We start from the raw sequence: 27,278 nt of genomic DNA, 5'->3' as shown, positions 1-27,278 counted from the left end.
CATTTCAGGTTCCCTATGGGTTCTAGAACAGGAAACATTCAAATTAATTACAATGAATCGGAGACTTCCTTAAAGCTAAGGCCTTTCCCAAGATCCACAAGGCTGGTGTTCACATGAGACCCATAATAAATTTCAGATCTAGCCCCACTTACGAAATATCACAGTTTATTCACACATTTCTAAAAAGACACTATGTCTTCCTTTTAAAAAAAACTGTCAAAAATATCATAGAATTTTACATCACTAAAAACTTAAAATTCAACTTCATCATTCTTTAATTTCCTATGACATCACTAATATGTACCCAAACTTTCCTGTTCAAGAAACTATAACTTCAATAGAAGTTAATTTGAAACAACACAGTAAATTAAGCTCCATGGAAACTGAAGAATTTCTAATTACACTGCTGGAAAAAATAATTTGGGCACCCTCTTAGAGTTTTCCAATTCACTCAAGATTTAGTGTTGAAACAGTGCATATGGAGTACATGAAATGATTACATTTGCAGATCAATAGTTCAAGCGGTACTGAGATATCAGGTGTTGATCCATGCTGAAACACCCATATTAGTATGTGGTGTATCCTCCATGGGCGGCAATGCAGGCTCTGATTCTGGCATCCGTTCGATCATACAGATAGCGAATACTGTCTTGGGGTACATTATTCCATGCCTGTTTGACCTGTTCACGTAGTTCTGAAGAGTTGTGAGTTGACGAGTCGCACGTGTCAGTTGTCGTCCCATCATATCCCACACGTGCTCGATGGGAGACAAGTCCGAAGATCGTGCAGGCCAGGGAAGTTTCTGCACGTCTTACAGAGCACGTTGAGTTTCATGTGCAGTGTGTGGGTGAGCATTATCCTGTTCGAACATCACATGACCTTCCTATTGCAAGAACGGCAAAAGAACAGGTCTTACATTCTGCACGTACCAAGCGTTGGTCAGTGTTCCCTCCACAAATACCAAGGGTGAATGAGAGTTGTAGCTTATAGCACCCCAGCCCATAAGGCCAGTGTGTCTTGGACGAATACACTCTACGAGACAGTGCTTGCCAGGTCTACGTCGTACGCGCAAACGACCATCACTTGCATGCAGGCAGAATCTGCTTTCATCACTGAAGACCATGGCTCGCCATTCCATCTTCAAAGCGATCCTCTGACAGCATCAGTCGAGCCGTGCACGTCGATGCTGTAGCGTGAGTGGAAGACAGGCTAGAGGTGTGAGGGCCCATAGTCCCACTGCTAGTAACTGGTTGGCAGCAGTTCGTCTTGACACTTTTGTGCTCACAAACCCTCTTATTTGTGCTGTGGTAGCTGTACGATCTGCCACTGCTGCCCTTACAATACGACGATCTTGGCGGGCGTCTGTGCCGCGTAGACGTCCAGAACCTTGTCTACGGATGTGAGAATGTTCACGTGACCAATGCAACCAGCATCGTTGCACAACTAATGCAGCACGTCCAACTTATGTAGCACTTCTCTGAAAAAACCATCCTGCCACTTGGGAGGCCACAACTTGCTCAATTGGCTGTAGGAAGCACGAGTGCATCTCCGTGGCATGGCCCCTGTTTGCTTCACACGTTTACATGACACTGAGCCTTATGGCTGTAAACATTCCCTATTAAAAGGTACCCACAGATGCGCTCTGGTAGCTATGTCAGTATGCTATCTGTTGGCGGGCGACGTTGAAACCATTATCAGTACATCTACTATCCCCTAAGCAGCATCTGCCATCGTCGGATCAAAATCAATGTCGTCTTTTCAGGTATACTTTCTGGCAGTGTATATTAACATTTTCCATCAATAATAACTACTTTTGCTTCAAAGAAAATATTTATCAGCAACATGGGCTTCCCATGGGATTGCCAGCCTCAGGAATCATGGCAGAGATTTACTTGGACAACTTCGAAAATTCCAAAATTAATAAATCTAATAACACCTTTTTTTTGGACTAGATATGTGGGTGATGTTTTTTCAATAGTAGAAGAACATTTCACTATTGGTAATTTCATTTTAACTCAGCTGAACACTTTGGAACCACACATAAAATTTACTGTGGAAACAGAATAAAACCTTTCATTGAATTATCTTGAGCTAACAATTAGTAGGCATGATAATTATTTATCCTATATCATCTGCAGGATACCCACTCAAACTATAAATATCATAAAACAGGACTCAATATACCCTAATCCTCAAAAAAGAGATGCATGGTTTACAGAGATTTCAATGTTCCATTATCCCATGAAAACCTTAGTAAAGAATTAAACACCACCCATATAATAGCTAGAAGTAACGGTTACGGTGAAGAATTTGTGAATAAAATAATTTCCAAAGTTAAACATAAACCCGAGTCCAGCTTAGTTAAAGAGGCAAAATCTAAAAACGATTTCTCAATATTCAGTTTCAATAATAATAGTACCGGGCGAGTTGGTTGTGTGGTTAGGGGCACGCAGCTGTGAGCTTGTCTGTGGGAGATGGTGGGTTCAAACCCCACTGTCGGCAACCCTGAAGACGGTTTTCCGTGGTTTCCCATTTTCACACCAGGCAAATGCTGGGGCTGTACGTTAATTAAGATCACGACTGCTTCCTTCCCATTCCTAGGCATTTCCTATTCCATTGTCGCCATAAGACCTATCTGTGTTGGTGCAACGTAAAGCAAATAGGAACAAATAATAATAATATCCATTATATCACTAATTTATTTAAGAAACACAATCTCAAAATAGCCTTCAAAACTTCCAATAACTACTCCATTTTCAACGATTCAAAGTCAATAACCCTAACAAATACAATTAGCCAGATATTTACAGATTAAAGTGTTCCAATTGTGACGCCAGTTATATAGTTCAAACGGGCAGAAGTTTTAATACTTGCTACCTTGGACATACTAAAGCATTAAACACAACCATTTCTCTGCAATAGGACAACATATGGAATATTTTGAACATAATTTCTGCACTATCAAACAGGTTTTAAAATTTAAAGAATTACGCAAAAAGGTACCTTGTTTAATATTATCGAGGAATGCTTCATGCATCTAGATCAATATGTTTTGTTTTTTTTTTTGCTAGTCTACCATCCAGGCCTCAAGGTGAGGATGTTCGTACAACCCTGTTTACATTTGGAGACTTTGCAGAGTCAAGCATTTCTCAAACATGTTCATGTTGGCTATTTGTTTCATATGTTAAAGTTACCTCACGACCCTAAGCAAGAACTTCATGCATTTTCCTTGTCTGCAGAATCCTTTGAACAGATTTCAAAGCTAGTGAAAATAACTTACTAACCCTCAAGCCAGCCTAATGTTATGCATATGGTATCATTGAAATTGCTGGTAAGATTAAAGTAATGGCAAAAGTAGAACGACAAGAATATGACAATGAATGTAGAGTATTATTCTAAAACTCAAAATACCATATTTGTTTCATTCCCATCCTATGAACTTTTTGGAGAATTCATTATGTTACAAATAATGCACTGTACTTTACTTTCATTTGGGGATAAAAATATTACAAAAGAAAAATTCACCATTTTTTGAGGGCTATATTTTAATCATCATGGTACATTGTAGTTTACATGGGGTTTTAAGCATTCAGTGAAAAAGCAACGTGGTGAATAGGATAGGTTTCTAAAAGAATATGCTAAATATGGCTATTACAAATTAAACAATATTTTATTTTAGCAAATATAATACACATAAAGCTATTTTCATTATCTGAGTAAACATTTTCAATAACAAACTTAGTCATTCAGAAATTACAACACTTGCATGCGAGGCAGAACAATAGGTTCTCGTGTCTCCAGTTCTTTGTAAGAAGATATGATGTCCTGAATGCTATTAAGGCTATCTTTGAAGTGGTTCTCTGAAAATCCATCTACTTGAAGGTAATGATGTACATGAGCCTGAAAATAAAATATTAGTTATTCTCACACAAAATACACATTTTCAACTAAATAATTTGTATGACTGGAGAATATACCTCATAAGAAAAAGATGTTAAACCTATACATTAATGAATGTATTGAAGAACCTACCATCTATTTTGTTGACATTTAAATTTTTCATAAAACATGAAAGTTGTACATTCAATTACTACAGCTAGAGCCCATACTGGTGTCTGCAAGGTCTGGTGAAGGTTCTAATGTGATAGATCCTTTAGTAGTGGACATTCAAAGAGTTGCAATGTCTCAAGATAATAATTATTTGGCCATAACAGCCAGTGACAGAATAACGAACGATCTTGCTAGTGACATGAGAATAAGCATACAGTAGAGATCTGATCTGCAAGGATTTCTAACTAGTTTGAAAGGCCAGTGGATGAGGTTTGGCCTGTCGAGAACTCACAGATCTTTCCATTAACAGGAGGGTCTGGACTGTTCGCAGACCATGCTGCACAAAACGACAGGCTTGGCATCACAGTTGATGACAAGCAACAGGTCTGACCCCAAAGGCGAGGCCTGCCAAAAAATCTTTCCGTGTATGGCCAGCTATTGTCTGTTGTCCTTGAAATGCTAGGACTACTCGAAACAATGAATATGACTCATGAACTGATCATCGCAAACTGTCTTCATCATTCGGTATGTCTCCATAAATGTTTTCTTCAGTCTGAAGCAGAAGTGAATATTGATATGCTGCTTGTAATATTTAGATCTTTCAACATATACTTATCACATTCGCAAACTAACAACAGCTGAGTGATGACTAATTGTTTCAGAAATGTGCAGTAAATAGCTAGTTAGTAATGATACCACTATGAGGAAACTTCTGCTACATCTCATATTGGATCCTATAATTACTTCACTCTGTTGTAAACCTCTTTGAATTCAACAAGCATGCTGCATCTGCCATTGTGATTATCCCCTAAAGCAGGCACGCCTATAAATGTTACATTGCCGGGCGTGTGGTGAATTTCGTTCACCATTCATTTTTCTTAGTCATAGCAACTGGTTAACAAGTACTAACTCTTACACTGCTGATATTGTTACTTCTTATGTGCTTTATAATCCTTAGACATACTAATTACAACACAAATTACAAGTGACAGTACATACATATAATAATAAAAAGTAAAAATGTTCATGGGTTGGAGAGTGAAAATAAAATTGAAATAGATGAATACTTAACTCATGAGAACTTAAAATGAAACACTCCTAACAATCTTCATTAATCATTATTCTTATAGCTTACACATCTAATGCATCTTTTAGAGTGTGCTTTACACACAAAGTTATGACAATGATTACACTTCATTGTGGCGACTTGATTTTGTTTCCGCTCACAGTGAATGCATCATCCTCTCTTCAATGGCACTTTTATTTCTGCTCAGATATCCGGAGACAGTGTTCCTATCTTGGCCCGTTCAACCAACCACTTATTCACGAGTTGAAACGAAAGATTCTTCAAAAACACGCATCTCTTTACTGGTTGGTCATTCGGATTCTCTTTGTAAAGTGCCCAACTACTGATTCCGGCAACGATGAATAGAGAAAAAGAGACACACATGGTCCACCGTGGGGTTTTCCGTTTGGTCGGAAGTATCGACTCCGCGTTTAGTTAGATTATAATCCAGTATAGCATGGGGTTTTGAATTGTTGGGATCCACAGAGGGTTCGTCGTGCATAGAAGAAAGTATGTAACTGCTTTATTCCTTTTAGGAACATGCGAAATGAGCATGATTTCATACTGAAACCCAAACGTTGTTGAACCAACTGGCCTATCTTTATTAGGAAGAAACTGCTGAGGAATTTCTCTTTTATTCTTCCTGAGGGTACCTATACATGTTCTTTTATCTTCTAAAAGATCAAGGACTAGGTCATAGCTGGTATTCCAGTTGTTGATTGTTAGATTACGTTTTTTCCCCTTCACGTGGTCTATTAGACGTTTCACTATATCATATGGTTTATTAGAGAGTTCATAGGGGCCAGGAGGTTGCTTCCCACAGTATAACTCCAGGGATGAAGTATAAAAACTTTTAGCATCATTCAGGGCATAGAATTTTAACCCATACTTTGCCGGCTTATTTGGCATAAACTGTATAAATGCACATCTCCCTCGAAAAGGCACTAGCTTCTCATCTATCATTACAAATTCACTTGGTGTGTAGCTCTTTTTACAGTTCACTACAAAGGAATCCAACAATGTGCAAACTGCTGCTAGTTTATTTATTCGCAGGCAATCGTTACGAGCAGTTTTGCCATCTAAACGAAGACTCCGTAACAAAAATAGAAACCTCTTTGACGACATGCAGGCTCTTGCTATTCCCATTCCAGTTCCATCTTTTGCCCTGATTTCTTCCACAGATGTGTACTGTTCATCTTTCAAACCAGTGAGGAACAATAAACCAATCAAAGCAATTATTTCTTCATGGCAAGTAGGTTTAGAATCGCGCTCACGGCTGTAAGTCACTTCTTCGCAATGCCTTGCAACATAAATGTTAGTAAAAGAAACTATTTCATCAATCATTCCATAATCAATTATGTGTAAGAAAGCATCCATTTAACACAACACTGTTTATGCATCTTCTTTTGGACAAGGAAATATTTTTATCACATTTTTTATTTAATCCTAGGGGTAGCCCTTGACGTTTTGTCTTTCCCAAAGAAAAAATCCTTCTCTAGTTTGTCGAGTTCATTCACAGCTATCAACTAGGCCTCCATCATCTTCTTTTTCACTCTCACTGTCATGATCAATGTCTGAATAATTTACCAGTTCATATTCACCATCAGAAAAATCACAAACTTCAGCTCCCTCAGATCCTTCCTCCTCATCAGATAATTCCTGTAACAGCATTTGTATGTCTTCATCCTTCACAAACTTCGCCCTACAATGAAAATAGATAGTTACTTTTGTTTCCTCTCTAGTCTACATTTTAAAATAATGAAACTCCAAGAACGTTTAAAGTACAATTTTACTTACATTACCGGGCGCATGGTGAAGAAAGTTCACCGATGGCACGTCCGAGTCAAGGTCGAATAGCATGACACGCACAACTTCCAGAACAGATACCGCTACACTGAGAGTATCACTTCCAGAACAGATACCGCTACACTGAGAGTATCGATAAGACTTCGCCAGAAGGTACTAGCAGCACCACGCCTCTAGCTCTTACGAACTAAAAACTACAGATGAAATATGCAGGTTGGTGAACGAAATTGACCAGCGCGCCCAGTTTAGAGTTATTTAATTCACTATACAAGTTCAAAAGAATTACAGAAAACAAAACTGAAAGCTTTGCAGTAAAACCATGAGATGTCAGTGCAGTCAAAAGGCATTCAAATTGCTAGTTCCACAAACAAAGTTTATTTAAATCTACCCAGTAATGACAAGGGAGTCAAGCGTCCAAGAAAACTTATGTATATAGTAAGATATATCTAATGATTGGGATGTCTGTACTAGTACAGGTTGCTGTTGTTGATTAGATTAGTGTTCTCCAACCAGAGTGCCATCACAAGGTGAAAGGTGTAATGTCGAGTTTTTTCTTTTAATTTTATCGTAGTTGCTGAGTTTCACATGCTTGCATTTCAATTTTCTGCCTCAGCACTGATCAAATAAGATGATGTTTGTTTATTCTTTATTATATGCCATGAATTTTTATGTATTCCAGGGAATTAAATGAAAATTATTTGCTCACAGTTGTTATAGTATTTATTTTTGGTATATCTTTATTTCTCACCTCTACCTCTGCGCTATGTGGCTTCTCGGTTATCCTTCCCATGTGCTCTGTGTACGTGCTTGACTGACTGAAAGTAAAACATCAAGGACTGAACACACTGGCCTCTTGGTTTTGGAAACATAGCTGTGAACTTGCATTCACAAGATGGTGCTTTCAATCCCACCCAAGATAGTTTCCTGTGGTTTCCCACTTTCACACCAGGCTGTACCTCTATTAATGCCATGGTCGCTTCCTTCCCTGTCCTAGCCCTTTCCAATACCATAGTCCATAAGACATGTCTGTGTTGGTGAGACATTAAACAAATGGCAAACAAAACATCAAAGAGGGGAAGATTCAGATCCATCAATGAAGAAATAAGATTTGAATTGTCAATGATTCTACCACTGATCTGCCTCCTGTATGCAGCTAAGCATTATAAGTTAAAAACTTCATTTTCCCGTATTGAACTGAGATTCACACTTAAAATATCAAGGAAGGTTCAACCTTTTCAATACAAAACGTGTTGCATAAGATGTTTCTTTACAAAAGAAAATATTTATAAAATCCTCCTATCAATACAAGTCGAGTCATCTGTTAGATGAAGCAAAGTCCATACATGTTTCAGCCTAATCTCAAGGCCATCTTCAGTAGTAAAACAATGATTACATAATATACAAACAAATTAAAAATCGTAATGATGTGAAGTGACAGTGATCATGATTGGTGAGTTAAAAACACGTTGAGGTACAAAGTCCTCTCGTCGAATAGATCTTGCCGACTGTTAAATAAAAACACTATGCTGAGGAGTGTAGTGAGACCGTCAATACTACGAATAAAACGTGTATAACATCTGTAATGAGAAGAAAGGAATATATGAGTGGATGGAGAAACAAGTTAAAATGATGTACGAAAAGAAAACTCATATGACTTACGTGTAACTAAAAGTTGTCGTCTCAAATGGAGGTGACCTTGTCGGTCTCAAGTCACATTGACAACTAAGCCTGTGTGTGGCTTACTGTGTATCTGTGTCGATGTGGTTGGGAGGGGTAATGGAGGGGGAGGGGCAGGGAGGCCTCACACAGGCTTAGTTGTCAATGTGACTTGAGACCGACAAGGTCATCTCCATTCGAGATGACAACTTTTAGTTACAAGTAAGTCATATGAGTTTTCTTTTCGTACATCATTTTAACTTGTTTCTTCATCCACTCATATATTCCTTTTTTCTCATTACAGATGTTATACACGTTTTATTCATAGTATTGACGGTCTCACTACACTCCTCAGCATAGTGTTTTTATTTAACAGTCAGCAAGATCTATTCGACGAGAGGACTTTGTACCTCAACGTGTTTTTAACTCACCAATCATGATCACTGTCACTTCACATCATTACGATTTTTAATTTGTTTGTATATTATGTAATCATTGTTTTACTACTGAAGATGGCCTTGAGATTAGGCTGAAACATGTATGGACTTTGCTTCATCTAACAGATGACTTGACTTGTATTGATAGGAGGATTTTATAAATATTTTCTTTTGTAAAGTGATAACCGTCAATATGGAATGAGATTCATAACTTGCAATTGCATAAGATGTTCACAACATAATATTTATTAAATAGTTAGAACTGGTTTCGACGCTCATTGCGTCATCATCAGCTACAAAAATCACAAATGGGCAAAGTACATGTCATAAAAATTGCATTAATAACTCTTGCATGGCTGAATACAAATGGTAGACTGCTTTTTCTTAAAAGCTAGAAGAACTTGAGTAAAACATGATGATGTGATGTGACATATAAAAACATAGTAGTTTGATGGGTAAGTGTTGTGCATAAAATTGAACTGATGCTTTGAACATAAAAGTCTGAATATGATGATAAAACGATGTGGTAAAAACAAAGTAGTAAATGATGATGATGACGCAATGAGCGTCGAAACCGGTTCTAACTATTTAATAAATATTATGTTGTGAACATCTTATGCAACACGTTTTGTATTGAAAAGGTTGAACCTTCCTTGATATTTTAATTGTGCAGCTAAGCAGGCGCAAGTATCACATTGAAATATCTGAGTAGAAATATTTCAACAGTAATAGAAAATACACTTATTTTCTATATTCTACACTCTACAGTGAATGTAGGTTTATGAATTTTAATAAATACATGAATTGATTTCTGTTTATAATTAATAATAATTTGATGATATTATGTATTCTAATAATATCATACATTTTAGAGGAGAATAACATTTTGGTGAGCCATGAGTAGAAAAAGGTTGCTAAACACTGGATAAGATCAACACCCTACATTACTATGCTACCCTATATCTACTACACTACATTACTATCGCAACCTATATTTACAATTTTGTTTTACGTCACACCGACACAGATAGATCTTGTGGCGACAATGGGATAGGAAAGGGCTAGGAGTAGGAAGGAAGTGACCGTGGCCTTAATTAAGGCATACCCAGAGTATTTACCTGGTGTGAAAATGGGAAGCCACAGAAAACCATTTTCAGGGTTGCTGACACTGGGGTTCGAACCCACTACCTCCTGAACGCAAGTTCACAGCTATGCGACCCTAACTGCAGGCCAACTTGTTTGGTCCTATATCTACTGTGATTTAGGTAAAATTTGTGTCTTGGCCTCCTATTACCTTCCAAAACTACATGAATGAGTCTTGGATGTATTGTTCCTCTTCATTCCACTTTAGATGACACTTTGCATTCACAGAAGGAATGTTAAGTTTTGCAGGTATCTGCTAGATCGTGGAATCCTATTTCTCTTAACTCAAGTAAAGTTATCGTGCTTGCTGGATAACCAACAGCCCTGCATAAGTCACAGGTGATTATTTATCTCAATGTCTGGTGGTTTTTGGGTTTTCACAATACCACCTTCTTCAACGTATGCTGCATAATCGGGTCATAAACAGCCTTGTCCTATCCCAACCTAGTTGGTTGTGGTTTTATTGCCGGTGTTCCTTCACATTCACTTCATAATACTGCCAGACTTATGAAATTTGAGAAGTGCTGAAATAATCAGACAGATTTATTACTGACTAGCTGATGTACCCATGCTTTGCTACGGAGGTATTGTACATATTGTGTGCAAGATTGTATTAAATTGCATAGCTCTTAACGTTACCCTGGAAACGCGGCGGGGAAGTCACCAAACGTCTTTTCTCATATGAAGACTGGATTAGAGAAAATTCATTGTAATGGTAGGCTCGCTTGCCTACGATCAGTCACAAACAGGTTGGGGAGTTTTCATACTATAAGCAGACACTCACTCTCCACCTGCCTTTTTACATCCTCAGAAAGACTGTCTTAGTAGTTTTCCCAACTGAAATGAACATAGGTCATTACAATGACGTCAGTAGGAATGGCGCGATTAAAAGCAATCCTTTCATATGAAATACTTGATCAAATGAAAGACCACACATTTTCTCACTTTTAACGAACAGTACTACGTTGCCGATCTAACAGTCCAAAGTTCCAGAGCTGGATGAACCAAGCTGCATATAGCCATGATCTGTGAGCACTCTTCGTCTTTTTTTGGCGGGGTGGGGATTCGAATTGTGGAGAATGTGTTTCCTAGGAGTACCTGATGAGTTGGAAAATCTTGAGTCACTCCCCTGCGGCGGAAAAATCTATCTGACTTGGAGGCAAATGTATCAGAAAATGTATGAACCAGATGAATGAAATGCTAAAGAAGAAAGTTTTCTAACTCCCCAGTCATTTCCCGCCAATATTGAGTCAGGCTGTTATACTCGGTACGCAGCGGTAATCCCATCTATCGGAGTTGAGTGGCAGCATAAGAGACAAAGAACATCACAAGAAACAATGGTCAATATAATGTTATTGTTGTTCAATGTTATCCACTTTTGATATTGTAGGCCTTTACATTTAGTTTTCTTCCGACTCTGAAATACCACTCTTATCATAGTCGGTACAGTAAAACTCAATAAAACATTAATGATCGGAAATTGTATTCTCTATAACTTTTGTTATGTAGTACTTTTCGATAGAACCTATAACATAGATATTTAAAAATTAAATTTTAGGCCTCTTCCCCTAAACTACGGTTTCATCCAGGGTGAATAAAATTGTTTATAGTTTAGACTGTAGTTCCTTATTCCCCGACTCTATACAGTGAAACCTCGGAATACGAGTAACTTGGTCTATGAGTGTTTTGCAAGACGAGCAAACATTTTAAATAAATTATAACTTCATAAGCGAGTGAGGTTCCGTAATATGAGCGTCACGTGTGCCTACGTTTTTCCCTCCCCTGTTCCTTTGTTGAATGGATGCACGAAGTCTTTGGTCCTGTAGTAAAGTGTAGTGTAGTGTAGTGTAGTGCTCCTGTTCATCCTCCAGGCCTTGAGGCCTTGAGGACGATTTACTGGAGGAATTGAAGTTCCAGGTTAAGTTCCTTCCTCCCAACACTACTTCAGCCTATGGATCAGGAAGTCATTTCGAACTACAAGAAGATATACACCAAAGCACTATTTCAGTGATGCTTCGAATTGACCAAAGGGACAAACCTTACCATCCAAGAGTTTGGGAGAAATCATTTCCCCATCATGAACTGCCTGAAGATCATTGATAAAGCCAGGGATGGAGTCACCATGAGAACTCTCACTTCCGCTTGGGGAAAGCTGTGGCCTGACTTTGTTCTTGACGTGACTTTGAGGGGATTGTTGGTGACAATGAGCCGCAGATTGTTGATGAAATTGTGTGCTTAGGGAAGAATATGGGGCTGGATGTGAATGATGTGGACATTCAAGAGCTGGTGAAAGAACATAGCCAGGAACTGACCACCAACGAACTGATGGACCTGCATCGCGAACAACAGGAGGAGGTTATGGAGGAGATCTCGTCAGGGGAAGAGGAGGAGGAAAAGTCAATGAAACCTCTCACTTCAACTGAGATTCAGGAAAAGTGCAAAATGTGGGAAACGGTGCTAAATTTTGTAGAAAAACACCCGAATAAGGCTGTAGCAGTGCAAGTGATGAATCAGTTCAATAGCAATGCAATGCCACGTTTTCGTGAAATCCTCAAAAAGAGGCAAAAGCAACAGTCATTGGACAGGTTCCTCGTTAAAGTTGCACAAAAAGAAAACAATTCCAGTGAGCCAACAGATAGCAGTGATTCCGTTAGTGAAATTCGTGCTACACAGTAACTCTTCTCATGCCATCGCTTATCTCCCTCACACCAGCAATGATTCTATTGTAAGGAAAAGTGCACTTCAATTTGTTTTACGTTATATTTTGTTTTAGAAATGGTATGGGAATAAATATGTTTGTATTGTGGACGAATCATCCGCGTTTCAATTGTTTCTTATGGGATAACTTGCTTTGATATACGAGCGCTTTGGATTACAAGCATTTTGCCGGAACGAATTATGCTCGCAATCCAAAGTTCCACTGTATACCGATTTTCATTAAATTCTGTTAACCCATTTTCTCATCCTAAATATTTAAACACTTTACTACTTGCAGCCTATATTTTAACTGTAACTTTCAAAAGGGCGATATATTACCTAAAATTTCAAGTGTTTATATTATTTTCCTTATATTGCATTGTTGCATTGTCTTTTTTTGCTAGTGGCATTACGTTGCACTGACATAGATAGGTCTTATGGCGACGATGGGATAGTAAAGGCCTAGGAGTTGGAAGGAAGCGGCCATGGCCTTAATTAAGGTACAGCCCCAGCATTTGCCTGGTGTGAAAATGAGAAACCACGGAAAACCATCTTCAGGGCTGCCAACAGTGGGATTTGAATCCACTATCTCCCGGATGCAAGCTCACAGCTGCGCGCCGCTAACCGCACGGCCAACTCGCCCGGTGTTGTTGCATTGCCTTCCCTCCATTTTGTCCTATGATGTATTTATGTCACTGTTGCCTGACCTTGATCTTCTTTCTTTTGTTCTCGCAAGGGGACGCTGTTTTTTGTTTTGATCTTGGCATGGGATCGTTGTTGACACTCAGTGTGTATGGACGCCTTAAGTTACTGAGTCTGGGATTATTACTATTTTGTCACCCATGTGATTTGATTTAGTTTGTTTACTGGTCCACATGATTTTGTTTGAGATTTTGGTTTAATTGATCTATGACTGAATTTTTAATTTTTTTTTTAACATTTGGGGCTTGTTGGTTGTTTAAATATATTTTTCTGGATTGTCCTTACGTTTTCATTTTGTTTGACTGTTAAGGCACCCTTTGGGTGGGTGATACCTCCACTAGAAATTGATATAATCCCTTCACGTTTATGCAACCTAACTATTCGTCACACACTTAAAATTATTATATTCGAGAAGCTTAAAATTTTGTTTAAATTTTAATGATGTTGGTACTGTACCGGTTACGACCTGCACATGCATATTTTTTTATAATTAATTGTATTCAGTCATCACGCAAGATATTCAGAGTTAACTTGGTTTGTTTACGTTCGGAGGAACGAGCAGACGAGCCGAGGACAGCTATGTGTGTGACGTAGCTGCAGGGGCAGCATAGACTACCCGCCTGACGCACCACGTGTAGCCTGCCTGACCTGGTATGTTCTGGATATGAACGTCGCACCTTCGCGAACATTCGATTGAAAAAATTTCAAAACTTCTCTAATAACTATCGCAGCGACTTGAGCGTTACGTCATTTTGAAGAGAATAACATAAACGTCTCAAATTGTGAATCTCAAGGAAATCCGTCGAAGGATTCGTGAGATAACCAGCCTCAAGGGATCACGTTATATGATGACGTAGGAGCCCCCAAACCAAATATAAGGAGAGCTCACTTTACCCAGATCAGACAGTCATAGCTGAGTGTTCAGCCTGACTCTCCACGCTGCCATGTTCGTCGAAGTGCTGACAGACTCTACCTTTGAATATTTAAAGTCTTCATGTGGGACTTAAACTCTGACAGTCGTGTTGAACTTATCAATTGTGTGCGTGTGAACTCTAATGTATAACAAAGTCTTTATAATGGACATTGAGTCTATCAGTCAAGTTGAACTTGTAATTTTTGCGAGTGATGAAGAACAAATTATTCAAAGTCTTTATTTTAACTTATAAATTTTGTGTGTGTGGGAACTCTGATTATGACAAGTCATGTATTGGACTTAAGTGACAACAGTTCAGTTGAACTTATGTTCTGTGCGCTTGTAGAAACTTCTCGATATAACTTACTTTCGTTCTTGTAGAACTGAGTCATTACCACGTTGCCTGTGTGAAACTTGACCTCCGAACCAATATTAATTTAAATGTGACACTACAGCAATACTCTAGGAACTGTGATATTTTTTTCTTTACATTTCAGTCAGCATAATTTCCTTATCACGTTGGGTGCCACATGCCGCCATATGGCGTCACGGTGGTCTTCAAATTTGAGATGACGTGACGCCATATGGCGGCACACCGTTCTTGAAATCAGAGTTGGCATGACACCATATGGCGGCACAGTTGAGTTTCAGGCGATGCGCCGTAGATAATCAGCTGTGACATCTATGCGCGTAAAATTGGTACTACGTGAAGGGCGAACTTCAGGGTCTATTCCAGCTATGTATTTTTACTGTATGCCACCATGTGGCGCCACAGTATTCTTCTGAAGCCACTGACTGGCCAGTGGTCATTGTCACAGGTGAAAGCGCGCCAGGCATTGTTTATTCCTCGTTTACGTACGTATTATCACTCAGTTTATATAGTTGTGCAAATATATGAAAAATGGAAGATATTGGTAATAATCTTACGAGGGAACACATACATGTGTTACACTCGGATTCGGATGAAATTTGGTAGGAATATTCGTGGGAGGCAGTAGAATGCTAAGGTGAAAACTGCATGTACCCAGCGCAAGTTTAAATGCCAAAATTGAAGAAATAAATAGCCATAAAATTAGAAGTGTATTAGAGTATCGGGATGTGGCGGAGAGGTAGGGAGGAGCGGAGCAGCGGACGTGAACCAACCAGGCTGCGTCGAGCTGCGCCAGCAGCCAGGTGGCGTATAGTTAGCGCGTTCCCCTTAACTTCCCGATCAGATGTGCAAAATGTAAATATGAAAACAGCACATGAAACAAGTGTACAAAGGACGATGTTTGAACAACGATGCCAATAAGGTTTGAAAAATGACAACGAGTAACAAGAACTCGGGCGTGCCCGAGACGCATATTTTCATTGTTTAGAGTTATCAGAAAACTGTTCACAACAATATGTAATGTAATATAAGTACTTGTTTTGCATTTTACTAGGTTTTCATAAATATTGCGTTAATTTGAATTAGCAAATAAATATCCCGTATTTGAAATTCGTATTGCACATTCCATGTCAAAAAATTCTGTGACACCATATGGCATCACGCTATATTTTATCTTTCCTAAAAATTGATGTGACACCATATGGCGTCACACATGACCATGGTATGGTGAGATAAAATTTACTTAGTACATCATATAAATACATCCCAAGATTACATAAACAGACTACAACGCGTACAATTGCTTTGGCACCAGCGGAATGCAATTCAAAAACATGCCTGGCACCAGTGGAATAGTGTGCTACAATCGGCTCGGCACTCAACGTGTTAACAGACACGAGTATTTATGAAAGTGTTCGAACTTTCCCATGAATATTACTGCAAATGAGTACCATGGTAAAAGTATAATCGTGTGCTGCGACACAAGTGTTTCACTGTGAATTCAAACTGTGTTTTTTTTATCCAATTCGAATAGAGCTGTGTATTATTCTTCTGAACAGTGTTTAGTATTATTGCATGACTGACAGCAGTGTCTCTGATGAACTCTAGAGCAGTCATACATTTCTTTCAATGTCAAGTGCTAATTTATTTAGTGGAAAATCACCACGAACTGTGCCAAGTGGGTGAACAATTTTCAGTTTCATTATTTCTATTCATGAACTGTGCTTTATTTTCTTCCAATTTTGATGCTAATCGCATCTACATCTTTAGTGAACTTTTAAATTCTATCTACAAGATTAAGAGTGAATTCGACGGCATATCCCAACCATATTAAATGAAACAGTGCTGTTAAACCAAAGTGTCGGGGGACTGTGTAATTCTGGACACTCGTATAAGTTATGTGACGAGTGATTACCCCGCAACATCGTCGGAGATCGTCCAGAACATCGAAAGTTCGAGACTCACTCATATCCAACCAACCTGGGTGTTCCAGCCTCATCTCAACGAAGTATTGACAACTTCCAGAACGTGTTCCAGCCCTGTTCAGCCTGGTGAACTGAGAGCATGGATCATTAAAAGGCGATGTTGAAGACAGCGACTATCAACAGTAAGGTGATGTGCACTTTGATATGCATTTCCTGAGTAAAAAAACTATTATTCAATCTAATTAAAATTTTTCCTGCCTCCTGTACCAAGCCCTAGCTAGTAACCACCAAGTATTGCCCTGAGGACTACTTCATGCTAATTTTAAAGTTAAATCATAAAGTTGGGCTCTTTTACTGGTACAGTACCAACGTAGTTCTTGTCAATTTAGTAATTTTCTTTAAATCTACAATATATTCCTTGTTAAATTATTCATTTATTTTTCAGAAATATTTTTATATTTTTAAAATTTAATTTATTTAATTTTTTAATGTAATCTGTTCCAAAAATTAATTATATGTTTAAATTAAGGTATGCAGGTGTTTTTCTTCAGTCATTTGGCTCAGCGTTATCTCAGGGATCCTGTCCTTTTTATTATGGGGTGAGTTTTCAGCTTAATTTCCATTAATCCGCTTGTTTCTGGGTATGTTGATTTTTTTCTTGTGTTGGTGTGTTGTATATTTTACTTGTTCGCCATTCCTTCTTTATTGTACTCATAACCCTTATGGCGTTTGTTGAGTGTAATGTCATTCCGATTCTCCTTGGGGGTACGTTGCAACGCTCTTAAAATTACAGCAAATGTAGCCCCTTGTCTGCGCCATACTAAGCAGGTCCAAAGACAGCAAGTACTGCAGATGATACAATGAGGCTAAAACTTTGGCACATGTCTTAGGATTTTGCCCATTTGGCGAATGTCTATGAGATGCCAGACACCATCACATCCAGTCATCCTTGGCTGGTACACTACTGGGAAACAGGTATCTAGTACATAAAGAGGTCCATGGCCTTGCAGTTGATAGTGGAACAAGATGAACTGACATGATCACCTTCAAACTGGAAGCAAGAAAGGTTTCATTCTTGATCCAACAATCAGATTTCAATCACATGTGCAACAACCCACTGAAGTCGATGAAGAGAAAAAAAGAGGATATATTCACAAACCATTCCCTATTGACTCGATAGTATAATCTTGAGGACATCAAAGTCATAGGGTTCATGCTGGGTGCAAGGGGCACAATTCCTAAACTATTGGTCACCTATTATACGTGAACCTTTTCTTGAGCCCAATTTTTACGGGGTGAGGAGTAAGGAGGGAGCTCTGCCGGTTCCGGTTATACTGCCAAATGGATGGAAATGAAATCTGAATTGAATCGATAATATGATCGATCGATATGAATTTTCTAAACATTTATTATCTTACGTCAACAACTGTGTCACACATACATTATTTAACATTATATAACATTTCTCTATACGAATCTTGTTACTAGCATGAATTATATAGTTTGGTTTTGCTGTGTAAACAACAACAGTACTAGTTCGTAAAGTGTATGCCAGATGTCGCACAGCGATGAATAAGCGATTCATAGTTTGTGTTTCAAAGGTTTCCAATATGAATGACGAAGATAACCGAGGTCTACCGATTCAGCACTAGGGAGCTCAGGGCTCAAGTAAAGGTTTGTGTATAGTACTTACCATGCTTTGGTGTGCCAAATGAGAGCACTGTGAGCTGGGGCATATGAACACTGGCAGCTTTGGTATCGATCTTGAGACATCATCTCTATGCACCACCTTTCTAATTAAATCATTGAAAGTATTTTTCTTTTCTTTTAATAATTTATCTTGCTTCTTCTTCATACCTTTGACACTAACGATTGATTTTTTCCTCACGTTATCATTAGAATTATAGTATATATTTTATTCTAAATTGCACTTAAATCACTGAATCTGTATTGTATTTTTGTCAGTTTGGCAACCTCAAAGGTTTGAGGATGAATGAATGAATGAATTAATTAATTAATTAATTTATTCATTCATTTAAAAATAGATACCTAATTACTTGCTTGAAATAACTGACCTTTCTGCAATATAATTTGTTGAATTTTTGGACCACATCCTTAAAGAGATTTACCATACTGGAAGTGTTGAACAGGCCAAGCAATGATGATGATAGTCCAGGTGGTGGGACTGAGCACATGCCAACCTTCACTGCATTGTGGTTCCATGATATGAATTTTGCTTTTTCTTGTAGCCTGGAAGTTAATGTACAAGTTCTGAACTGGAATACTCAAGCAGAAAAATTAACATGGAACAAAATCTATTCAAATAGCCAGTACATACATAGTTATGAACAAAAAGTAACTAATTATTTGAGAGTAACCTGAACATACAGTATAAGCAAACGAAAGTACAGCATATAAACACAAAATTTCTCTGGTAACAATGGAATAGTGATAAGATAAATGGCATGCATTAAACAATACTTCAGAAGAATATAGTTTGGGCAACCAAAATAACTGCATTTTGTTTTCTTCTATATCTATAAACTGCTGGAGTTCAAAGTAACATCAATTTAGTAAATTTGTAAATTATCTGAGTAGAGATTTCAAACGGGGTTTCAGCTATGAGGTGTGTGGAGTACATATCGAACATGCTCAAGCCATATTAAGTACAGATTAAAAATGGCCAACTGGACACGGGTAGGATCTGAATTCAACTTCTGCATTTTGCGTGCAATACTGTATCCATTGAGCAATGTTGGCCTTGCCATTTCTGTTCTATTAGCAGTAATATGAGCTTCAGGTCTGGCACAATTGTCAGCACAGCTTTAAAGTGTGCTAGTTTCCTGCTGTGGCAATTCAAACTGAAATGTTTAGCTTTCACAACCATCCTGTACTTCAAAACAGGTTTCAGCTATGAAGTCATGTTCAGTACAAGTAGTGCATACCAAAGAGTTGTTAAGTACTGCATATAAATTGTCAACTGGACATAGATTGGATCTGAAGGCAAGGTCACTATTACTCAATGGGTTGTGCATTGGATACGAAATTCAAAGGCTGTGGATTTGGATCCTCGCACTGTCAAGTTGGCCAATTTTGCTCTGCACTTAAAAAAATAAAAGATATTTGTAGTTTTATACAACTGCCTGGTGGCCATTATTGTTATGGCATCAAGTCCTTATGGTCTGACACTATAGTTAGCTGGTTCAACTGTCATAGGTAGAAAAAAATTTCACTATCAGAATGCCAGTCAGCAGGGTGGGAGAGGTGGTGGTATACCCAATCACTAGATTGCATGCCAAAAGACTGGATTTAATTACGAACCTCTAAGCAGTATTCTTATGGACTGAGGGCACATGACACTGTACTATGAGTCAACATTGGATTTCACCCTTTTCCATCATCATCATCATCATCATCATCATCATCATCATCATCACCACCACCACCACCACATACCCACATTCGCAGTTCATCCTTTCCCTACCTCATTACCATCACCACCATACACCTGGATGTGCAAGTTGTCCATGGACGTCAACTAGAAAGACCTGCACCAGATCTCTCCAGATGCCACACATCCTCCTCCTCCTCCTCCTCCTCCTCAAACTCCCACATGTATTGGCCAGGATTCAAACTATGACTGCACTAGTGAGGTGGTAGCAATGTCATTTGATTATAATGCTCCCGTTCTTTTCTAGACATTCTTTGTGGTATAGGAATAATAAAATTGTGCAGACCATCTGACTGTCTTGGGGAACCATGCCTCATATAACCTATCCCAGTTCAGTGTTCTGTAAAAGAGAAAACTTTTCTGCTCATCTTCTCCTCTAAGGACAAAGAAGCTGAATGAAGAGATCTGCCCTAATGTGAAACTCTATTTTGTCTGGTTGATACAACTTGGGATCTGCAAATTCAAACTCCTAGGGTAAGTTCCAAGAATCATTCAATGAGCTCAGCTACACTAGTAAATATAAATGTACTTAGTTCAAATTCCTAACATGCCTCTTGTATGCCATCTGAAATGAACTGTAAACCCATAGGTTTCATAATTCCCCCACCCTGTTCACACCTCTTGATCAAGGAAAAAAGTTTTCTGTGACTTCCTTATTCATTGGCAATTGTAATGGCTGATTAGTGGGTGTGTGACGGTAGTGCTCCTCAATATCTTGTGATTTTGGTTGTACGTAGTTTGAATAACGAAGTGAAACTGTGTGCCTCTGGAATACTAAGGTTTGAAGAATTGATGTACGTATTACATTTTTATTAGATCTTAATTAGTGATGTATTACGAGCCAAGTTTAAGCTATTTGAGGAAGAATCTGTTAATGTAAACATTGAGGTGAAGTGCTACCAACTTGAACATATTTCCAAAGTGTAGTGAAGAGCAGTTACCATCACAATCGATTTTTATATCAATTGTGATACCATTCTTCGCCACCATAAGCTCTTGTGTAGCATGTCAGAGGCTGTTTCTAGGCAAGATATAAATTCTAAGATTCAGTGTAGTAACTGTCAAGGTTGGTTCCATTGCAAATGTGTTAATATAGGAGACGTTGATTTAAAATTCTTAAAATCTGAAAATCAAGTTTGGAGGTGTGCTCATTGTGAAAAGGATAGACGAAATAGTGTACATGGCTTGGAACTAGAAACAGCATCATCTACTGGGGACATCTATCAGCTATTACTTGAGTTGAGGAAAGAAATTGCAGACGTTAAGAAATCAAGTGTAGAGGCTGAGCGAGAGTTAGGCAAAAGTTTGGAGTTAGCTCACCTAAAATTGGATGAGAATGCAACATTCATTAAAAAACAATCGGAAGTAGTAAATCAGTGCATGGAGAAAATGGAAAAATTGAGAAAAAAGAATTTAAATCATAAGAAGCAACTAAAAGACACACAAATACAGTTAGATGAACTTGATCAGTATGGTCGTCGTAACACGGTTGAAATTTTAGGCATACCTGAATGAGTTAATGAGGATGTTTATGAAATTGTTAAGCATGTAGGTCAAGTATTAAATGTGGAGATCAAGAATGAATCGATTGATGCATGTCATAGGTTGAAGAGGCAACTGCATCACGCTTTAGGTGCCATTGTAGTGAAGTTTGTATACCGTAGTGTCAAGAATGAACTCATTCAAAAACGCAAGGTTAAAAGGGATTTACTGTAAATGCGTCTCATCTCGGATTCTCTGAGTATGAGACGGTATATATAAACCACAGTTTGACGTCCCTATGAAGAAAGATCCTTGGCCAAGCTCAAAAAATTAAGAAGGAGAGAAATTATGCTTTTCTATGGGTAGATCATGGAGGTAACATTAAACTCCGGAAAAGAGAAGGTGATCGGCAGGTGTTATTCTCCCTCGCCGTATTTGCTTACATCTTTTATTTACCCAGATCGATCTGTGTATGTATTGTATATTTTGAACCTAGCATATTTTCCCCTTAATAAAATATATACTTATGTCGTCCCATCCCCCTTATGGCCCCAGGGAAAAAGGAAATTATTTCCGCCCTGGTGGTGTTTTCCACCTTACGTTGGCAGGCCTTCTTCCGGCCTCCACACTTGTCTTGTTACCTCCCCGCCTCGCCCCTCTTCTCCAGTGGAGAGGGAGGGCGCGGTGCTGTTGGCTGCTTAGGGAAGGTTGTTCAGATCGCTCGGAGCGAGCAAGCCGCCTGGTCACCAAGCCGTGAGTGTGGAGGTAGGAAGGATGTTTGTGAACTATCTTCTGGCCTATGGAGGGAGTAATTTAATCTTATGAATGTAATATATTGCTTGTGCTATTAGTAGAGGCTATGGTCCTCAGCAATTAGAAAGAGGGTTTCCTTCTGAAAATGTTAATGTGTGAGCCGGGATTTAATGTAATTCGGTATGTTGTATTTAATGGACATTGTTCACAAGGCTGAGCCTCGGTTTCTTGATAAATTAGAGTTGCCCTCATTAGAGTCGAATTGATATGTGGCCAGAGGCCCCTGAAATTGTTAAGAAGTTGAGAATAGTAGAGTTTGAACCCCCATGGACACAAACCTTATTCTTGTTTGAATCGTCTGCTGTAATAAATGTTTAGCATAACATACGCCTCGGTTTTCGCTGGCTATACTACTGCCTCTCTTTTACGTAACTGGTATTTAGCTTCATTCTTAAAGCCCGCACCTTCCTTTCCTTTATCGCTGCCAATCCTTGGTGCAGCAGTCTGGTAGCAGAGCGTTTATTTGAGCTCCTACCAGTGCTTTCGGGCAATTTTTAGCGTGCGTGCGTGCTCTCTCTCTCTCTCTCTCTCGGTTACGGTGTTTCCCTTTCAGCTCGGTGGCCGGAGATATTTTTACCATGGCTACTCGAGACGTGACATATCCTGGGTCTCTTTGAAAAGAAGAGTTGTTATTACGAACCAATTTAGACAAAGTCATTGTAGTAACTAAGGTCTCTGACAGTGAGGCTACGAGTGTGGCGTCCCTTATTCAGGCCAATTTGACCGAAATATCCTCAGTTATGGATTTTCTAGAAAATGATGTAGCGTCTCTCCATCTGTTAAAACGAGTACAAGGGTGTCTAACCCATTATGTTCATTGGACGGAAGATTTACTCTCCTTAGAATTAAAGGAGGAATTACTAAGTCAAGTTGGAGTTTTAAAGGACAAGGCTGTCCAACTTTTAGGAAAGGTTGAGGCTTGGTTGGCCGCACTCTCTGTTAAATCTAAACCTGTTATTCCTTCTGTCAATCGGGTAGAGGAGGAATCGAATAAGGGTATTTGTAATCTTGAGTCGGATGGGCCGCAAGGCTTGCTGGTGTAACATTAAGAATTTCATTCTTCAGGTTCCGTATTGACTCAAGATTCACAATTGAGAAATGGGAAAGTTAATATCCACCTTTTCAATACAATATATTACGTGAAGGTTTGCATTTAAAACATCACGTTTATTTACATTTGGTACCAGTTTCGACAATGTTTGATGTCATCATCAGCCAGGACAATTATACAAAGATATACAGTAGAACCTCGATAATTCGAAATCGGTTAATTCAAAATCCCGCCTAATTCGAAGAAGCTCTCATTCCCGGAAACATGAGATACAGTTTTACATGTTATCTCAATTGTTTAATTCGAAATGCGGATAATTCGTAATTCGAAGTACAATGTCGGCCTCATTATCGAAATTCAGACTTTTAATTCGAAACTGCCTTTACATTTTAAAACAATAGTATGTTACAGAGTAATTTCAACTCGAAATTTTGTCCGCTCCGCGTCATAATAGATAGCGTGTTCCGGAACGTGGAGGGGTAGCTTTCCGATTCCGCACTTTCACTCACTTCGGTGAGTCTACAGTGCGCTTCATGATTGCTAAGTTGAATGAAATCGGAATTCTTTTGTATTCAACCTTTTAAGGAAGGCCGTAATATCACGCAACAGGCAGTGTACGGGGAAAATAGAATCCGCGAACACTGGCGATGCCGACAGTTGGCGAAAAAACGTGGCTCATATAATAAATTCGTAGGCACTGAACAATATTGTCATTGCCGGTGAAACTGCACTGCTTTATTTTAATGCGAGCCCAAACGTTCTTATGGTTTTAAAGGAGAAATTGCGAGCCGCGAAATCGTACAAGTGTGAGGGATGGGGGTCATAGTAGTGCGTTGCAATGCACATGGAAGCGAGATACTTAATCCCGTCGTCATAGGAAAGTACAATAAGCCACAATGTTTTAGGAGCGTCAGGCACTTTTCATGCCAGTACAAAGCATCTATAATAAAAATGCAAAGAGTACATAAATCAAAAAAATAATGCATTTGCACAGGGGAATCGGCATAATATATCCTCGTCTTTGAATTGTGCTATTTTTTTCTTTCGTTGGGTGAGGTTATGTTTGTCGGTGATTTATCCAAGTGCATTATTTGAACATTCTAAATGCACCTTGTTGGATACATTTCGGAAATAGTTTTTTTCCATGGCATTTGAAAGGTTTAAACTGTGAATCGAGGTGACTGCATGTATTAATGGGTCTTAGAATACTTTGTGACGCGGCAAGTGCTTACATTTCTGAAGTACGAGCGAAGTGCCGGCGGGAAAACGTACAAGGATAGAGTCATAGGAAAGTTCGATTTTAAGGGCATCGGGTACTTTCTGTGTAAATACAAGGCATCTAAAATGCATACAGTATAGTAATCCAATTAATAAAGCACTTGCACATGGGAGCCAGCATAGATTTCTCCTCGTCTTTGAATCGTGCTTTTTGTTCTTTCTTTCGTTGCGTGAGGTTATGTTTACCAGTGAGATATCCGAGTGCATTATTTGAATGCTGTAAATGCACCTTCTTGGATACATTTTGGAAATAGTTCTTTTTTTCATGGCATTTGAAAGGTATAAATTGTGAATCAAGGTTAACTGCATGCAGTAATGGGCCTTTGAATATTTTGTAACGCGGCAAGAGTTGGTACTTCTGAATTGCGAACTGGCGGTTAATTTGAAATCACGTAATTCGAAGTCCGATTTTTGAGTCCCAACGACTTCGAATTAACGAGGTTTTACTGTATTACATTAATCGTGACTCCTACAATAATATTACATTAATAGTATTGAATATAAACATGAATATAATTAAAAAGTATATACATATATAAGCTGACAGTCAGTGCGATAAAAGATTGTTTTTTATAAGGTGTACACCTTAGTATTTTAGTTAAAAAAAGGAGAAAGTAATGAAAGTGAAGTATAATAATCAGCTTTGTATAGTTGTCCTGGCTGATGATGACATGAAACATTGTCGAAACCGGTACCAAATGTAAATAAACATGTTTTAAATGCAAACCTTCACGTAATATATTGTATTGAAAAGGTGGATATTAACTTTTCCATTTCTCTATTGTGAGGCTTGCTGGAATCGCAGCAAGGTTCCTTACCTAGGATTCTCCCCCAGGCTAATCTCACAGTTCAGCAATCGATCTTGCCTTCTGTGAATTTGCCCTTTTCTAGTATCCCCCACCCGTCAAGTAGTATGCTGAAAAACGTTCCTCGTTATTCGGTAAATTCCGCGGATGATGTAGTCGCCTTTTTGTGATTTTTTTGTGAAATTTCAGGATCATGCCCTTGTGTTCGGACTAACTCACATTCAAATACTGCAAATTCTTTATCCGTATACTACAGGAGTGCTTTCTAATAGAATAGTTAGTGCCATTTCCGATCAGTTGTCACTTCAGCAGTTTCATGCTCATTTGCTTACTCATTTTATTCCGGCTAGGGCTCTCAACTCTCTAGTGCTGAAATTTTATTTCAGGGTTCAACGCTCGGATGAGCCTTTAACAGAATATGTTGCCGATGTTAAATTTTACGCTAGGGTGTTTGCGTTATATTATACGGAAGAGGAGATCGTTCTTACGATCGTAGAGGGCATTTCCCTGTCATACCGCTCTTGTCTTTATTTTGCTTCTCAACCTCACAGTTTTGCGGAGCTCGAAGCGATATTGGTATCGGTTGAAGGTGTTCGTCATGCGGACTCACTTCGTGTTACTAGCTTGCCTCCCGTTGTTTCTAATGTGAGGGAGTATTCGGTGGTTCGTAAGCCTAACTTGTTAAGAAAATGTTATAATTGCGGTGCTTCGAATCATTTGCGTAATAAATGTCTCTCTCGGTCTCGTAACAACAGTCGGGGTGCTAGTGCCGGTTCTAGGGTAGAGGTTCTGCCTAGAACCAGTAATATTATATGCTTTCGGTGTGGAGTCACCGGTCATCTTGCGCAACATTGTATCACCCCTTCAAATAGTTCTTGACTACAGTGGGAGGTGGTGTAGGACAATGGTATTGGATTACCTTCCCCTGTTGACCATCAAACATCCTGTTCGTTTGGTGAACCATCTCCTATTTGCCCCGCAGGCTGTTTAGGGATATCTACGGAAGTTAAAAGTTTGAGTCCCTTGGTTGAGGTTGAAATAAATAATGAGCCTGTCTAGGCCCTTCTTGATTCTGGTAGTGTAGTGTCGTTTATTAGTGAAAAATGGTTTGCTTTGCATAAAGCTGTCTGTAAATTTCCTGATTTATCTCCGGTTTCGCATTCGTTTGTATCAGCTAATTCTTCCAGAATTGAGGTCTTGGGTCTGGTAAAATGTAAAATTCGTGTTTCCAATTTTACTTGGAAATTTCCCATGTAAGTTACGAGTGAGTTACCGTATTCTGTCATTCTTGGTTCAAATTTTTTCGATTATTCGGGTTTAGTGTTAGACATACAGGAACGCTCATGTTGATTTAAGTTTTCTCAAATGACTAAAATTCCTTTGCATATTGGTAATTCTGCTTCAGTATTGTCAGCATCGCCGCCTCAGGACGAAGTGGTGTCAGATCTTAGCCATTTGACTGAGGATAAGGCGCAGCGTATTAGGGAGTTGTGCGAGGCCTACCCGGATGTGTTTACTGAGAAATTGGGGATGACGGTTATCTTAGAGTATAAAATAGAGGTTATGGATTCTATTCCCGTTAGACTCCCGCCCTACCGTTTATCTCCTCCTAAGATGCAGGTATTAAAGGAG

General features: G+C 38.8%; 1 protein-coding gene across 2 annotated transcripts in view; it reads right to left on the bottom strand.

The window, feature by feature from the left end:
- Positions 1-3,651: 3,651 nt before the first annotated feature.
- Positions 3,652-27,278, bottom strand: part of LOC136863836 (tubulin epsilon chain) — a 168,447-nt gene continuing 144,820 nt past the window's right edge. For both annotated transcript variants that reach the window (XM_067140174.2, XM_067140180.2), the window contains 2 exons: positions 18,841-19,015; positions 3,652-3,900 (listed from right to left, as the gene is read on the bottom strand). In XM_067140174.2, coding sequence (XP_066996275.2) covers positions 3,754-3,900; positions 18,841-19,015 — 322 coding nt within the window. In that variant the 3' untranslated portion in view covers positions 3,652-3,753. The remainder of the gene's footprint in view (positions 3,901-18,840; positions 19,016-27,278) is intronic.

Source organism: Anabrus simplex, chromosome 1, assembly GCF_040414725.1.
Source record: "Anabrus simplex isolate iqAnaSimp1 chromosome 1, ASM4041472v1, whole genome shotgun sequence".
NCBI classification, from domain to species: domain Eukaryota; kingdom Metazoa; phylum Arthropoda; class Insecta; order Orthoptera; family Tettigoniidae; genus Anabrus; species Anabrus simplex.
The sequence above is the reverse complement of the archived record's forward strand: the minus strand, read 5'-3'. Positions and strand labels throughout refer to the sequence as shown.